Source organism: Jaculus jaculus, chromosome 1 (genome assembly GCF_020740685.1).
Source record: "Jaculus jaculus isolate mJacJac1 chromosome 1, mJacJac1.mat.Y.cur, whole genome shotgun sequence".
NCBI lineage: Eukaryota > Metazoa > Chordata > Mammalia > Rodentia > Dipodidae > Jaculus > Jaculus jaculus.
In genome coordinates, this window is record NC_059102.1 from 76,232,169 (window position 1) to 76,248,984 (window position 16,816).

General features: G+C 39.3%; 1 protein-coding gene across 50 annotated transcripts in view; it reads right to left on the reverse strand.

Annotated features, from left to right (window-relative positions):
• Ptprd (protein tyrosine phosphatase receptor type D) overlaps positions 1-16,816 on the reverse strand; it is a 2,343,620-nt gene that overhangs the window by 71,648 nt on the left and 2,255,156 nt on the right. For all 50 annotated transcript variants that reach the window (XM_045148487.1, XM_045148550.1, XM_045148541.1 and 47 more), the window contains one exon: positions 13,410-13,585. In XM_045148487.1, the coding sequence (XP_045004422.1) occupies positions 13,410-13,585 (176 nt within the window). The remainder of the gene's footprint in view (positions 1-13,409; positions 13,586-16,816) is intronic.

The following is a 16,816-nucleotide window of genomic DNA, read 5'->3' on the forward strand; positions in this document are numbered from 1 at the left end:
GGAGGTCTTTCTCATAACCAGCCGTGGATACCACCTCTTATTTCGGCTAACACCAATTTTAAGAAATGAAGCACCATAATTGCCCCTTATTAAGATTAAAATACCATACATAAGGAAGAAAGTGGATAGCAGGGTTTTGTTGACCCATCATAGAAAGGCTACTTCTCTTAAGAAAGACAAAACTACTCTTAATGACTGATATATAATACCTCAGAAGGCCATATCTTGATATGGGCATTTAGGGTGTCTTTGAGAGTGACAAAGTCATTCCCATTCTTGGCTCTTGGTTGGATTTTAACCCAGAAGTTAGGGTGCTGGACAGTCACAGTCATCGTCCCAGAAAAGTTCCAGTGAGAAAGTGCCTTCCGGGTTCTTGTCTTGTGAATTCAAAGAATGAACTCCACAAACCACAGAGAATGAAATTTAGAAAGACTTTACTATTGAGCTTAAGAGAAGGAAAGAAGGCAGAGCTCTTGTAAAGGACGAGGGGTCGCAGAGGAGATGGGAAAACTGCCTAGTGACTCTGATGGAGGTTTGTTATGGAAATTTACTGTACTGGGACTGAGCTGTCCAGTCTAGTTCCCATGTCAGGTGATTAAGTGATTTAAAGGCTTATTCACATCTTCCTATCAGGTTTTCAGGGAAGGGAACCCCTTTAGGGAAAAAAGAGATAAGGAACAAGCAGATTCATCCATAAAGGCTAAAGGACACTTCCCATTCTTTTTCTAGGGGGCCATTTTCTTCAACTATCTAGCTAACTTCTCTCTCCTTCCCCATATTGAGGAGGTTACACTAACTGACTCACTCCTGCCTTGATGGAGCTGCTTAAAAAAGCTTTTTCACTGCTGAGCCTGCCTATTTTACTGAGTTATAACTTAAAGTACAAATATTTTTTCTGCGTTTTCTATATTTTCTTTGGATATCAATCAAAATCCTAAGCATGATTGCCCTGAAACTTTGGGTCACCAAAATCCTAAACATGCTTGCTATCAAGCTTTGGGTATTCTCAGTCTTCCTCTAAAAAGCTCTTCTTTTCCACACAGCTATTCACACACTTAACTCTAACTCAAAAAGCACGGCATTCCCTCCCTCCCTCCTTCCCTCCCTTCTTCCCTCTCTCCTTCCCTCCCTTCCTTCCTTCTTCCCCATCCCCCTCTCTCTTTCTGTCTTTTTCTTATTCATAACCCTCCTCTGTGCAGCTGCTGGGATTTACTACCTGTATGCCCCATTGCTTTTCTCTCCAGTTCTAATACAAATTATCTTGTAGCTTCCTTCACAGTCTGTTTTACTGTTGTTGTTGTTTTTCTTTTATCTTTGAGACTAAGAACCCAAAAAAGGGAACCCATATTCTCCAGCAACATTGATTTAGAAATAGAAGGGGTAGATAGGAAAACCTGCTACCTAGGATATAATTTGGAAACCATCTGGTAACTGTACTTGGGAATTGAATAGAAGAAAACTATTTAGACTTAGGGTTGAATTTGGGAAAGTTGCTTATTTTTGCTATTATGGAGTTTTGGTGGTTTGAATGTAAAATATCCCCTATATTCTCAGGTACTCATCATTAATGCTTCTACTTGGTTCCCAGATGGTAGTACCTTTGCAAGGTGGAGCCTTGCTGGAGGAGGTGTTTGCTGGGAGTGGGCTTTGGAGTTGAGTATTCCACCCTAGTGAGTAATGAGAGCTGTCTCACTCAGAGGATTTCCCTTTGCTTTATGTGGAGATGAAATGACCCATCTGCCTTCTTGTCCATGTTTTCTCCACCATGATGAAAACTTTCCCTCGAAACTGTAAACCTAAAATAAACCTTTTCCTTCCAGAAGCTGTTTCTCGTTGGGTGTTTTGTCCCAGATAAGAGAAGGCAACTGCTACACAAGTCAACAAGTTTATGTTAAGGTTTCAGTTTTTCTATCATTATAAAAAATGCATGGAATAACGTTAAATTTATGCTATGGAATAAATTCACTGTATCATTTTTATAACAAACATTAAAATTAAATTGATGGCTTGATAAAATGTATTAAATTCTTTGTATGGCCACCTAGATGACTTTATACACACATCAGGAAAGTGCATCCACATTGAAATAATTTTCAGCAATAATTTATAACAAAATAAGCTAGACTAGAATTTAAAAGGGAAAATCAATGTGTTTGGCCTATGGTCACCCACTAACCCCCACATATGGCTACTGGCATGCAGTTTAAGACAATCACAGCTAACCTAGATATCATCAGATTAAAAGACTGTTATGACTTTCTCAAGCCTTAACAGACTTCAGCTTCAAAATCCATAAATGCCACTTTGATGACCTTATCTTCAGCTCTTGGCCCAAGCCATTTTGAGGTGCTTCATGGGTGATGTTTTTTAAAATATTTAGATCTACTAATAGAAGGTTAAGCCAGTTATTTAATCCAATTTGCTTCTAGATTCAATGTATAGAACTTTCCCAGCTCAACAGGACAACAATATAAGCCTCCTTGTCAACTAGAAAAACCAATGTAAGTTAAAACATACAGTGGAGGCCATATTTGGAAAGGCCTTTTGTCCATGATTTTAACTTCTCCTATAGGCATCAAAGTCCTGGGAATTGTCAGCTGGATCCATCACTGTTGAGTTACACCTTAAAAAGAAGACCCTCCCCAGAAACACCTCTCATCGAGTCTTGAGAAAGTCTATACATACATAGGCTTCCAATGACATCAAATGAACAGATAAGTAACATATGCACTGTTTGCTTCTCCTTCAAGTCTTTGGTGCTGGACAATGCTTTGTTTCTTCTTATACTCAAGATGAAAACTCAACATCAGCTATTGATGCATCTATTTTGCCACATTACTGGGACTAAGTGTTCTCCATGGGCATTCTCTATGCATGTGCCTGATAAATCTGCGAATGCATTATTGGCTTTACAAAACCTGCACAACAGACCCAAGTCATATCAGATTACACCTTTGCCAAATAGCTTAGAGCAATTATAACTCTAGGATTTTTATAGCGGAAATGAGTTATAACTATTATAATCTTTGTGATTCCATTAGTCTTTAATTTTTATTTATTTATTTATTTGAGAGTGACAGACACAGAGAGAAAGACAGATAGAGGGAGAGAGAGAGAATGGGCACACCAGGGCTTCCAGCCTCTGCAAATGAACTCCAGACGCGTGCGCCCCCTTGTGCATCTGGCTAACGTGGGACCTGGGGAACCGAGCCTCGAACTGGGGTTTTTAGGCTTCACAGGCAAGTGCTTAACCGCTAAGCCATCTCTCCAGCCCTCCATTAGTCTTTAGAATCATGAAATAAACTACTGTCTAGTAGTCAATCTACACTCAGATGACTCTAAGTGCCAAAAAATGTATAATTGATGACATAAAAATATAAAAGGGAGCCAGGCATGGGGGTGCACACCTTTAATACCAGCACTGGGAAGCAAGAATAGGAGGATAACTGTGAGGTCAAGGCTAGCCTGGGAATATAGAATAAATTTCAGACAAGCCTGGGCTAGAGTGAGACCCCCATTTCAAAAAAAATTTTTTTAAAGAATGGAAGAACCAGTGCATGGTGAGGGATGCTTTGGAATGCCATCTTCTATGTATGTCATGGATGATGGAGGAGGGCTAAAAAGAAAGAGGCAAGAAGAGAGAAAGTGTCATCAAAATAGAAGAGTAGCTAGTTGGAAAGAAGAAGGAGTTTAGTGGAAGGATAATGGGGGAAACCATACAAAATGGGTAAAAAGTAAGTAATGGAAGGAGATTATGACCAAGTTACATTACATATATTACTGCAAATTATAAATGAAATTTTAAAAAATGAATGAAATTGAGCTTGGTGATGCACACCTTTAATCCCAGCACTTGGGAGGCAGAGGTAGGAGAATTGCTGTGAGTTCAAGGCCACCTTGAGATAACATAGTGAATCCCTGGTCATTCTGAGCTAGAGAAAAACCCTCCTCAAAAAAGAAAGAAAGAGAGAAAGATGTGCATTCTCTCTTTAACTTTGAGTGGGAACATGGCATTCTAAATTGCTCAGAATATTATAAAAATATTATAATAGAAATGTTTGTTGCTTTTTCCCATAAATTAATCCATATGAGCCTGACAATCACCTCGATATAAGACCACCCCTCATGAAAGCTGATTTGCTGACAGGCATATTAAAGAGATAATAGGAATAACTATCCTCTTACTGAGATACAGTTGCTTACAGACCATTACTACTAATTCCTTCAGCTTTTTTGAGTTTTACCTCAAAAAGCATAATTTTTCCTTTTACTCCTGTCTCTTCTTTGGATACTGGACACAATACTAAGCATGCTTTTGATACTCTGGATATTCCTCCTCCTTCTCTAAGAATCACCCTCAACCCCACCCCATCCAGCCACTTACAGACCTCTGTCTTGCTCAAAAATCATGGCTCTTTTTTTTCTTACCCATCTTCCTGTTACTGGTAGCTGCTACCAAGATTTACAACTTTCCTTTTCTGTTTTTTTCTCCTAAACAATAATGAAACATCCCCATAGGGCTGGAGACATGGCTTAGCAGTTAAGACACTTGCCTGTGAAGCCTAAGGACCTAGTTTCAACTTCCCATTACACATATAAGCCAGATACACATGGTGGTGCATGTGTCTGGAGTTAGTTTGCAGTGGCTAGAGGCCCTGGCATACCCATTCTCTCCCCACCCCACCAAAAAAATAAACAAATATGTAAAGAAAAAAAACTAAAAAAAAACCCACAAAGCTGTGAAAGTACATTCAGAATAAAATATAACTGGACACATATGGTAGTGTTGTAGATTTGCAACCATGAAAAATCAGGCACAGAAATGAAGAGTAAAGCAAAGGAGATTTGTTTAGAAAAAGGTGAAAAATCCCTAAAGTGCCAGGGCATGTATGCTTAGGATTTTGGTCTGCATCCAAAGAGAGGTAAAGGAGAGAAGAAGTTACACTTTCTGAATTAGAAATCAGAAAGGTGGGCAGGCTCCTCAGTGAGGGTCTGCAGACCAACGGATGGCCTTCTGTGGGATATAGTATATATTTTTTTTAATTTTTATTTATTTATTTATTTGAGAGAGACAGACACAGAAAGACAGATAGAGGGAGAGAGAGAATGGGCGCGCCAGGGCTTCCAGCCTCTGCAAACGAACTCCAGACGTGTGCGCCCCCTTGTGCATCTGGCTAACGTGGGACCTGGGGAACCGAGCCTCGAAGTGGGGTCCTTAGGCTTCACAGGCAAGCGCTTAACCACTAAGCCATCTCTCCAGCCCCACATTTTTTTAAATTAAGAGGATGGCTATCCTTTCCATTTCTCGAGCATGTATTAGGTAAGGGTTGACACCTTACCTGTTAAGTGATTGACACACTTTGTTAGATTTACTCTTAAGGGAGGTAACTTGATCTCCACCAAGGCCCACAGGACTTGGTTGTTCTGGTCAGGAGGAAATACCTCTACCCTTTCATATGGTATATTAAATCCTATGGGTGGCGATGATGTTTCCTTTTCTATTGTTACCAGGAAAACAGGAGTTCATGACTATCTTTTTTTTTTTTAATTATTTATTTATTTATTTGAGAGCGACAGACACAGAGAGAAAGACAGAGGGAGAGAGAGAGAATGGGCATGCCAGGGCTTTCAGCCTCTGCAAACGAATTCCAGACGTGTGCGCCCCCTTGTGCATCTGGCTAACATGGGACCTGGGGAACCGAGCCTCGAACCGGGGTCCTTAGGCTTCACAGGCAAGCGCTTAACCACTAAGCCATCTCTCCAGCCCCATGCCTATCTTTGATGACCTCTTTGCCTGCTAATATCTGCCTGCCTACAAGTGTAGGAGTTGTTATAGTAGGACTTCTCACTGTGCTTTGCAGAAGTGTTCTTGTTCTAGGTCATCTTCATTCCTATGTGGTCCATCATAGATGTGCTAGGCACACTGTAGGTACCCAACAGATGTAGTCAACTTTATAATCAACTATATTCTTCCCTGGTTGTCTTACATTTGAAGTGCCTAAAGCTGTCTAAACACAAAACTCTTTTCAATTTAATAATAAAGAATATTTAGCATGACAAACCATCACAATTCAAACTGAAAATGAAACAATATCTCCAAAGAGTGCTAGCATCAGTGATATATAACACATTCACCACAGGGCACTTTGAGAAGCCCACCCATGGTAAGAGATATAACAGTCAAAGAAAAACTGTGGCAGTCAGTAATATTTGACACACCAGAACTCTATGGTTATGCCACACCTAGCATGCCTGATCATGTCTGATCTCAGCAGCTAAGCAAGGTCGGGCTATATTCCCATATCACTATTATCAAGCAGCAGCATCAGGTGACTTAGTATTTCAATGCAAAGATACCTTCTGTAGACCAGCCAATATAGATAGCATTTTACAGGTGTATAAATTCAGTACACCTACACTTACTGCACATCAACTGAATTCTGCTGATAGATAACGGAGAAAGAAAACTGAACCTTAAGCACTGGACAGAAGAGACATGAAATGACAATTTATAAAACCATACACATGAACTAATTTAGCCTGAGAATAATGTGAAGTGAATGAGGGGGACAGAAAGAGGTTTGCTCAATCATCAAAAGTACAGTGGCATCTTTGACTCCAGCCCAGACTATTCCATATGTTAGGATGCCTCTCATTAGCTTCAATTAGAACATTTTGAGCCAGAGTCCAAGTGCAAGAGATAGGGAAGGGGGAGGAGGTAGAAAATCCAGGAAGCTAACTGACAGGAAGACAATGGTGGGATTCTATCTCTTTTATCTGACACTGTCTGCTAAGGTGAGAAAACCAAGAGTGTGGAACTTGCTAGATAAGGACTCAACTATCCTTTATGTTGCCAACATGAACATCATTCTTTTGGCTGCCAGTGTCCTATTTACATAAGTATCCACCACTTTCAAAACAGTTCCATATATCATGTGGAGTCTAACAGCAATGTTTACACTGCTTTTTCCAGAGTTCCTTAAGGAAAAAGCAGTTTTTGTTGCCTTAGATAAGAAAGGGTTTATGCTACACTTTGAGAAAGAAACCGTTCAAGGCCTTCAGCATTTCCAGTTCTATTTGGAAGAGGACACAGACTTGGCATTTGAAAAGCATTTGCTCTCCATTAAACTTACTGAACCTTGACAGACCAGAGAGGCCAAGAATTAGTCTGCCACTGGCCATGGCTGGCTTTCCAAAACCAATAATGACAATGAAAACAGTAACTCTGTCATTTATAATCTTCAACGTAATCCTGTCAAGTTTTAACCCCAAAGAACCTTACTATTTGAAAACAACATCAGGTTTTATTTTCTAGACAAAGATGATCTTTGACCAGAGTCTTCTTTTTGCTCTTTCTTACTCAAAATTGTCCTTGTAGCCACAGAGCAAAATAAGAACATGTTTCCATCTCATCCTGATTCTTGGAGGACATTTACAAAGGTGGCATTCAAGGACAAGAGGAGTAAGTGGTCATTAGGTCAGAGCTGTTCCATTGGCCAAAGGTCAAGCCTTGGTATTCTAATGCCTGGAACTATTGACAAAGTGAAATACCACCAGTCTCCAGGGTGTTGACAGCTTACAACCTCCATTCATTAGCACACACTGAAAAATTCAGCTGCCTGGAGATTTTTTCTATTCTCTGCATATTGTATAGTGGAGAAATATTTGTTCTGCTCTAGTAATGGATGTACAACTACTAGTGATGGTTTGCAGCATTCAACTCATATCTCACTTATGGGATGTCAAAATTTCTCCATATTCCAAATATTTATAGCATTGACTCCCACCCCCCAAAAGAGCTCAAGTCAATTAATTCTCAGTACAAGGCTTGTGAATTCAAGTTCCTAAGAAAGACTGCATCTATTTCAAGTAAGGCTGAATGGACTGATAGAACTTCTGTGATCATGAGAGATGGATTGTTGCAGGATCACTCCAGAATGAAATTACCTTGGGCTATCTCCCCCCTCTTAATAAACCTTTTGTTGCCTACTTCTGTGTTCAACCTAACATCTTTGTGACTATCAGGTGCTCAGGTAAATCCTTTTTGGAATATACTAACAGACCACCAGCTTCCACCAACCCACAGGCTATGAATGTCATCTCATAACATCTAAAGAGAATGGCAGAGGTTCCCCCTTTTTCTGTGACCTGCCTATCTGATGTACGCTCTAATGATAATGACATTTCCACTATTGTATTTGAAAAATGCTTTGGTTTATGTTTTACTTTTGCTATGTATCTATAATAACTTTATGAAATTGTTCATATGATGGAACACAGAACTTGGGAAAACCTCATTTTGCCCCAGAATAAATGATCTCTTATTCTCTTTGATTTAAGAGCTGTGAGTTCAGTGTGTATAGGCTTGAAAGACAATATAAGCTGCAACCATCTCAGCTATCAGCAATGAGCAAAGATGAGCTTCTAAGGCCAAGGGAAAGACAGACATCCTGTAAATCTCTTCACAGCTATTTCATTTGCAATGCTCATTAAGGCTTTTCTTGAATTTGGAAGGCATGAGGCTTCTCCAATCCTTAACTTCTGTACCTCAAAATAGCAGAGAAAGTAGAAGAGGATGAAACAAAAGCAGAAAGAAAAAGGGAAAAGCAAAAGAGAGGAATATCATTCAATAAATAATGGAGTTTTCCCTAGCCAGGAATTACCTTAGAAAATCCTACCTTAAAGACTATAATTCTTCAAGTAAGGCTGCCAACTATGTGGTCAGTAACCCACAAATAACATCCTTGGGGTGGAAATCCCAGCTGCATAGATTTTAATCTCCTACCAGTACTTCAGTTTTTCCAATATTTTCTTCCATGTGATTGTTGGCATGTTATGAGATACGGAAACAATTAGAGAACACATTCTAGGGCCTGAGAATGTTGCTACAGAATCAATACACCATGCAGAACTTGAGAGGCTTTGGCAGTTCAGATGGAAAGTGTGGGATGCAACTGCTCATAGTGTCTTACATTGCACAGCACACTGCAGCAGTTCTAAAGGACCTATATGTTTTAAACAGCAACCATACTTTACTTTCAAACCTGTATCCTGTGGAATGATGGTTATTATTTTTATTATTTTTGTTTCTTTTCATATCCTAGGGGAAATCATCTGAAATGTTTATGGACTGCTTTCATTTTCAGGTTTGGTGGCATGGTTTGAATGTGAAAAGTTTCCTTTATGCTCAGGTTTTTGAGTAGTTGGTACGCAGCAGGTGGTGCTGGTTGAGAGGCTGGTGAAAGCATAGTCTCAATGCAGGAACTTTGTCACTGTGGGTAGACCTTGATATTTTGTAGCCCATCCCACTTTCTGTTTTCTGTCTCCTTCATGACTGAAACAAGATTTTTTCCTGCTTTGGCTGCCATGTTTTCCCCACAATGATGGAAGTTATACCCTGGAGCTAAAGCCCAAAAAACCTTTCCTTCCTTAAATTGTTTCTTGCCAGGCATTTGGTCACAAGCAAGGAGAAAAGTAATTAGTATAGTTGGGAACTGAATATACATACCATGTTTACAACCCCAGTAAGGTGTATTATTTTAATTGAGGAAGCGTTACTGTGATAGTTTGAATCAGTCATCCCCCATAAACTTGTGTGTTCTGAATGCTTGATCTCTAGATGATAGCAACTTGGTAGGTGGCACCTTGCTGGAGAAGATGGATCACTGGGGGTACACCTTCAGGTTTTAAATTGTTTTATTTGCTTTGAAACAGACAGACAGACAGACAGACACACACACACACACACACACACACACACACACACACACACACAGAGAGAGAGAGAGAGAGAGAGAGAGAGAGAGAGAAGAGAGAGAGAGAGAGAGAGAGAGAGAGAGAGAGAGAGAGAACACCAAGGCCTCCTGCCACCACAAACAAACTTCAGATGCATATGCCAACTCTGCATCTGTTTTTACATTGGTACTGAATCAAACCAGGGCCTTTAGGCTTTGTAAGCAGTGTCTAAACTGCTTAGGCATATTTCCAACCTAACATTTTGAGGTTTATTAGCCCCCCACTTGGGTATGTCTCAATCTATCTCTGCATGACTTTCTATTAACACCTGCCTATTCTTAAATATAATAAATATGTTGCTTAATTGAGCACAACTATAATGTGTTCTGAAATTCTTTTTCTTTTGGGGGGCTTGAGAGGTTCAAGGTAAGGTTTCACTCTAGCCCCAGGCTGACCTCTAACACAGAGATCCTCCTACCTTAGCTTCCTTAGTGCTAGGATTAAAGGCATCTGCCACCACACCCAGCTCTGATATTTTTTTCTCATTTTACACAATGGAGATTCCTAGTAAAGGGTGAGGTAACTCCTCATGCAGCCCAAGGCAGTGTCCTGCTTCCCTGCCAGATTTTGTTAATGCCCATAGAGATACACGTATATGTCCCTTCATATAACATAGGGTTGAACACTATTTTGAGAACCCAAGCTTAATCTAAATAATGAAAAGTTAAGGCATTGGCCTATTGGGGAGATAATCTGTTTAAACAATAAATACCACCTCTTTAGGAAGGAGCCTGCAAGCAGTTTCTTTCATAGGCAGGCAGAGACAAACTCATTCAATATCTGCTTTGAATCTGCTGCTGGGAACTGAGAATTCCCTTGAGCTCTCAGGTCAGCCCACAGAACCCACAACATTCCTAAAGTACAGAGCTATATATTTCAATAACAACTAACCACTACTTATAACATTGCTTTTAATAGTGAAATTCAAACCAAGCTCTTGTTTGAGAGTCCAGAAATTTATTCCTTGTCTTCTCACTAGTTTATATGAAAGAACAACTGGACAGGGAAAGGGTGAAATAGGAGGAAGATGGAAGGACAAATGCGATCATCTGAGGCATCACTGCCTTGTCAAACTGCCAATAGCATTTGAACCTCCTTCCCAGTGTTCCAGAGTAAGGAAAAAAGGGCTTTGGGGATCAGGGGTCAGGACTTATTTATATTGTGAGATTGATGGTTCTTGGGACACCCCAACTGGCTACTGACTAATCCAGGTCATCACAAGCTTGGGTATAGGTTGAACCACCACAGAATAAAAATCACAAGACAGCATTTTAATTGGCCTCCTTAGGCCATTTAACAAAGGAGAAACTCAGCTCACAGAAGAAAGTGTAATTAATGAAGGGAGCAAACAAAGGTTCATTTAGTAACTTCCAAATAAGTTCCTCCGTCTGAGGGGGAAGAAAGGTAGCCTGCAACAGAAAGATAAACTGCAGGTATTTAAGTCGCAATGCTTTCCGCCAAGAACTGCTCATTACCATCAGATGTTGCAGTGGCAGCCGTGCCAGTTAGAACTAACTTTATTATTAGAAGCAATTAGGGAGAAAAGGGGGCAGAATTTCATTTGGTTATTTCAAAACAAGTTTCTGTGCATAGTTTAATGAAGGCCTGCAGTGTCAAGATAAAATGTGTGTTTTACTGAAAACAGCTTTGCAAATGACGGCTTGTTACCAGCTGCTGTTTCCAGGAGGAACAGACTGGGTAGGGGGATTGACATGCATGCTGTAATAAAGTACTTCAGCTGTCTCAGCCTCACTGGATGGTCACAGGTAGTTCAGCCTGACTAGGAAGCATGTGTGTTCTCAAACGTGGACATCGATCTTTAGTTCCTAACTCCAATCTTGGTCTTGCTCACTGAATGACCTTGTGTGATCTATAATTTTGCGGGTCCTAATTTACTCAAATGGGAAACAGATTATTTAAGCAATTATCTCAGCAAGTTTTTTTTTTTTTTTTTTGAGAGATGGTCTCATGTAGCCCAGGCTGTTCTCAAACTTGCTATGAAGCTGATCTTGAATTTCTGATCTTCTTGCCTCCATGTCCCAAGTGCTGGGATTACAGCTGTGCACCATCACAGTAGGTTTATGCAGTGCCAGTGATTGAACCTAAGGCTTTGTGCATGCTCGGCAAGCACTCTATCTGCTGACCTATTTACCCAACTCATTACATGGTTTTAATGGAATGTCAGAGTACTTAATATCATTTAGAATTTGTTAGCATTAGTAGCTTGTATCCAAGGCTCATTTGAGTCTGGAGTTGTTTTTAAATAGAGTGCTTACTCCACAGAGATTACTCTGAGTACAAATATATGTCCTTTGATTGGGGTTTGCATGTAAAAATAAATATCTATTTTCAAAGTCACAGACATTTTTATATAAAATCATTTCATATGTTACTTCACATTTTCTATGAAATTCAGACGTTTGAAAATATTGCATTGCTTTTAGGTTTGTTGAACCAGCTGTATACTTTTAATGTTTTCCTCAGCATGAGCTTTTCCTTATGAATCACCTGGGCAACTTCAAACTCTTGTTTCGTTTACAGAGATAGGTCAAGGGGAATTGTCATGTACAGACTCTAGAACATGTCAAGAATTTCATCTGCCACATTACATAGGGAACTGGGCTGTCTTTGGCTTCTTAGTATCCTTGGAGACATAGAACAGACCTTTCGCCTGCTGTTTTAAGACTCCACCTTGAACATCCTCCCACCTTTCAGTGATAATATTTGAAGTTTGCTGAGACCTCTTTGTTTAGTTTCAAAGGATAAAGACTGATTTTTATTATATAGCTATGAATTTTGCCCATTTAGTGAAGAATACAGCATATTACTGTGTTTAAGTTTGTCAAATAAATAGTAGTTAACTAAGGCACCATGCATCCTACGATTGGACCCACATAGTGAAAAAGACTTCCTTCTTGTGCCTTACCAAGCATTGATTTGATATTAAAATTTATTCATTTTGGACAAGTCTAAATTAGGAAAATGCCCTCTATACATATACATGTTTTCTCAGCCATATGTTAAGCCACATCATCTTTCTGGCTGCCCTGAATTCATTTATGTTAATTTGAATAATTTAAGTAAGAGTTTTTTCTCCTAAAGAATTTAGATCTAATACTGCAGATATGAAAAAGGTAAAGGTGAAAATGTGAGAAGCACAAATTGGTGGAATTGTCTTGAAAGATTGTAGGCTCTTGTTCATGTGGAGGAGGGTGAAACTAATATTTATTTTCGCTAAACAACTTGTCTATGTCATTAAATGCTATGTTTGATTTTTTTTCTCTTAGTAATTACAGCCCTCTTAACATGTGAGAGTTTCATTTCTAAGAAGGCTTAGGTTTTTAATATTTTTTACTATGTTTTTTTGTTGTTGTTTTTGTTTTTTTTGAGATAGGATCCATCTATGTAGCATGAGCTGTCCTTAATTAGCCTCCTTTTCCCAAGTGCTTGAATTAGAGGCATGTGTCATCACTCCCAACCACTTCTAGAAGATTTGCAAAGAATGGCTTAATCAGAGCTGTGAAAAAGGTGAAACATTACAGAAAGGTAGTTTCTGAACAGAATGAAATATGCAGCATGGAGAAGATATGGAAGGCATGTACACTCATTCCTACCCTGGATCTTTCTTCTAGTTTTGTCATCATAACAATGGTGGCACTCCGTTGCTCCCATATCATTCTCCAAAAGTCTCCAAATGTTTCAGGAAGAGATCCTTGTGTTGCAATATAGGCATTTTGTTTCCTATAGCCATCTATGTAGTTGGCATTCACATAATCACTTCCTGGGATGCCTGGAAAATAAGGACATTATTCATTCAGGCAGATATCACAAGAGGAGAAAGAATAGCTCAGACCTGATGGCAGTGTTATGCCATCATTATTCCATATCATGCTACAGGACTTGTCTTCAAACAATTTAAAAAATAGGTACTATTTTGTTAAAAATGCAACATTCATGGTTCAGCATCTTTGTAATATGAAAATATCATCAAAAGTACAACAGTTGGACCACAGAATTGCTTTCTTTTGTAAGTTCTGCCTTCCCTCTTCTACCAGGAAAAGGTAGTTTATATATACTACAAACCTCTCCTGGGTTTTTGACTAATGACTACTACTTATCTTAAATTATTTTTTGTCCTCTGTAGCTTGCCCTGAGCTAGTATAAGAACAATTTCCAAAAACATATCTGAGAAATTGTAAGTATTGCAAACCCAACAGTGGTTTTCAAATAAAATCTTTTTTTTTTACTTTTTTTAAAAAAATGAACTTAAAAAAATTATTTATTTATTTATTTATTTATTTGAGAAAGCAAGAGAAAGACACACACACAGAGAGAGAGAGAGAGAGAGAGAGAGAGAGAGAGAGAGAGAGAGAGAGAGAGGGAGGGAGGGAGGGAGGGAGGGAGACAGTAGGTGTTCCAGGGCCTCCAGTTACTGTAAACAAACTCCAGATGCATGCACCACCTTGTACCCTTTGCTTACGTGGGTCCTGAGGAGTGGAACCAAGGTCCTTTGTCTTTGCTGGCAAGTGCTGTAACTGCTAAGCCATCTCCCCAGCCCTAAAATTCAAATCTTAGCCTCATGGCCTACAAAGCTCTATATTTTGCTAACCTCATCAGCCTCCTCCCAGGTCTGTCCTAAGGTTCCCAGTCCTCAGGATGCCTTTGGCATCCCTGCATATGACCATCCACTGCAGGCTACGATATACTTAATTAGTACTTAACTTGCTTACTGAATGTTTGTTAACAACTCCATTTCTTTTTCCTCCCCACCTTTCTTGTCTTTGGTAACCCTCCTGAAAAGAGGAATGGATATTTTGCCCATTTTAATATTTCATAAAATAGCAGAGCTACACTTTGTTTCAGATAGTCTGTTTTAAAGTTAAGTTCTCCTTTAACACAATACCTTATTAGAAATAGAATCAAATGTGAGATTCTTCTAAGGGCATTGACTAGATTCACTTAAAAAAAAAAAGGCTATTCCATGTAAACAGGAATTCACATTATTGCAGCAAAGGAAAAACTAGGAGTTGAGGATGAGGGATACCCAGAAGCAACTGAAGAATTTAAATTTTTGCTGTTGGGATCCTCAAACCCAATCCTGAAGCTGCAATGGCAGTGGGTTTTGTCTCTACTACCATGGCATTCAAATAATCAGAATCAAAGAGGAAGTAAGTTTCTCAGTGATAACAAGTTACTTGCCAGACTTTGGAGAGGTGTGCGAATACATTATGATATACAAGCATGTTATGAAAAAACACACCAGTATTTGTGCATGGTCCCTTCTAACCCTGGGGAAATATATGTACTGGAACAATGGACAAATATTTATTTTATTGAAATTGGAACATATACTCCCAAGATAAAAAGTATTATATTTCACTGACTGACACTTGCAATGGTTTTGGTTACATTTTTCTGATTTAACTTGCAAAACTGTCCCTCCCAAGAAGAGTAATAAAGGTCAGATGGAAGTGCCTGTACCTGAACATGAACACATGGATATGGAAAGCCACCAAAACAGGCTTCAAAGCCCTTTGAGAAAAACTGAAAAACTTAGTTGGTTGGAAGATAATTCATGTATTGTAGCTATTCAGGAAATGGTTGAGGTTCTGGAAGCCCTTCATTGATAAAGATCCCATTGTTCTTCAGCACCAAATTATATGATTCAAAGGATAGCCTAAACTAGGCCCTCAGATTTCAGCCACTTGGAAGTGCACACCTCTTCAATATTTTAATTTAGCAATTACTAACACTTTAGAATTGATCAAACAGATTCTGGGCAAGGGCATCACTCAGCTAGCAATACACAGATCCCCCTCCCCAAGAAAATCACAATGAAGAAATTTGAGTTAAGTAGTCAGAAAAATGTATCAACTGGGCATGATGCCATTTGTCCCTTATTAAAAATAACAAATGTGCCTGAAAAAATGCATTTGACCACTCATTATCTAATGAACTAGGGACTATTGTATCTATGTGGGGGGAGAATGGGTTACCACTTAATTATAATTTACTTCAGAGAGATAAGCATAAAAAAATTCTACTTGAGCTGGGCGTGGTGGCGCACGCCTTTAATCCCAGCACTCGGGAGGCAGAGGTAGGAGGATCACCGTGAGTTCAAGGCCACCCTGAGACTACAGAGTTAATTCCAGGTCAGCCTGGACCAGAGTGAGACCCTACCTCGAAAAACCAAAAAAAAAAAAAAAAATTCTACTTGAAGATTAACAGTCACCTAAGATAAATACTGTACCACTAGATACATGAAGAATTTAGAACTTGATATATTATTAGGGTGAAGATTCTCTTGCATTTGGACATTTATCTACAAGGACATAATACCCAGAATGAAAGCATTTCTGATAAAATCCTGTATGCACTTTGGTAGAGAGACAGAACAAACAAGTTCTCTCTCCCAACCTTGAAGATGGAGGCAGAGATGTGATGTTCTCTGGAAGTACCAATGGCTACTCAATCCTAGATTAATACATACCACTTCTCAAGCTATGCACAAAAACAAATGAGAAAAGAGTTCAGACAGGGAAATATCTTGTCCTCTTGTGGTAGTTTGAATAGATGGACCCCAATATATTCAGTGTTTTATTAGTTTGCAGTTTGCATCTGTAGCCACCTGGTTGGAGGCAGTGTCACTGGGTGGATCTTAAGGTGTGGTGGTTTATTTGAGATTTTAATATAAAGATATCCAAAGTGTGCCTAGCTGGAGTTCCTAAAGTGTGTTGTACTGTGTGGCTTTTGGCTTGTGCTTTTCTCTCTCTCTCTGCTTGGACCTGTGAAGGCAGGCCAGCTTCTGCCATTATGGAACTTCCTAAATCCTCTCCTTTATAACTGTGTCTGGTCTGGAAGTTCATCTCAGCGAGTCTGAAGCTGTCTGCTACACCTCCTAAAAATATTAACTCCAGATTGGAAACTAAAGTTAGATAGCAGGTCGTGGCAACTAATGAGACATCAGTTTTCAAATGTGACATATTTAGAACTATTTTCCAACCAACCCTATGAAAATAAT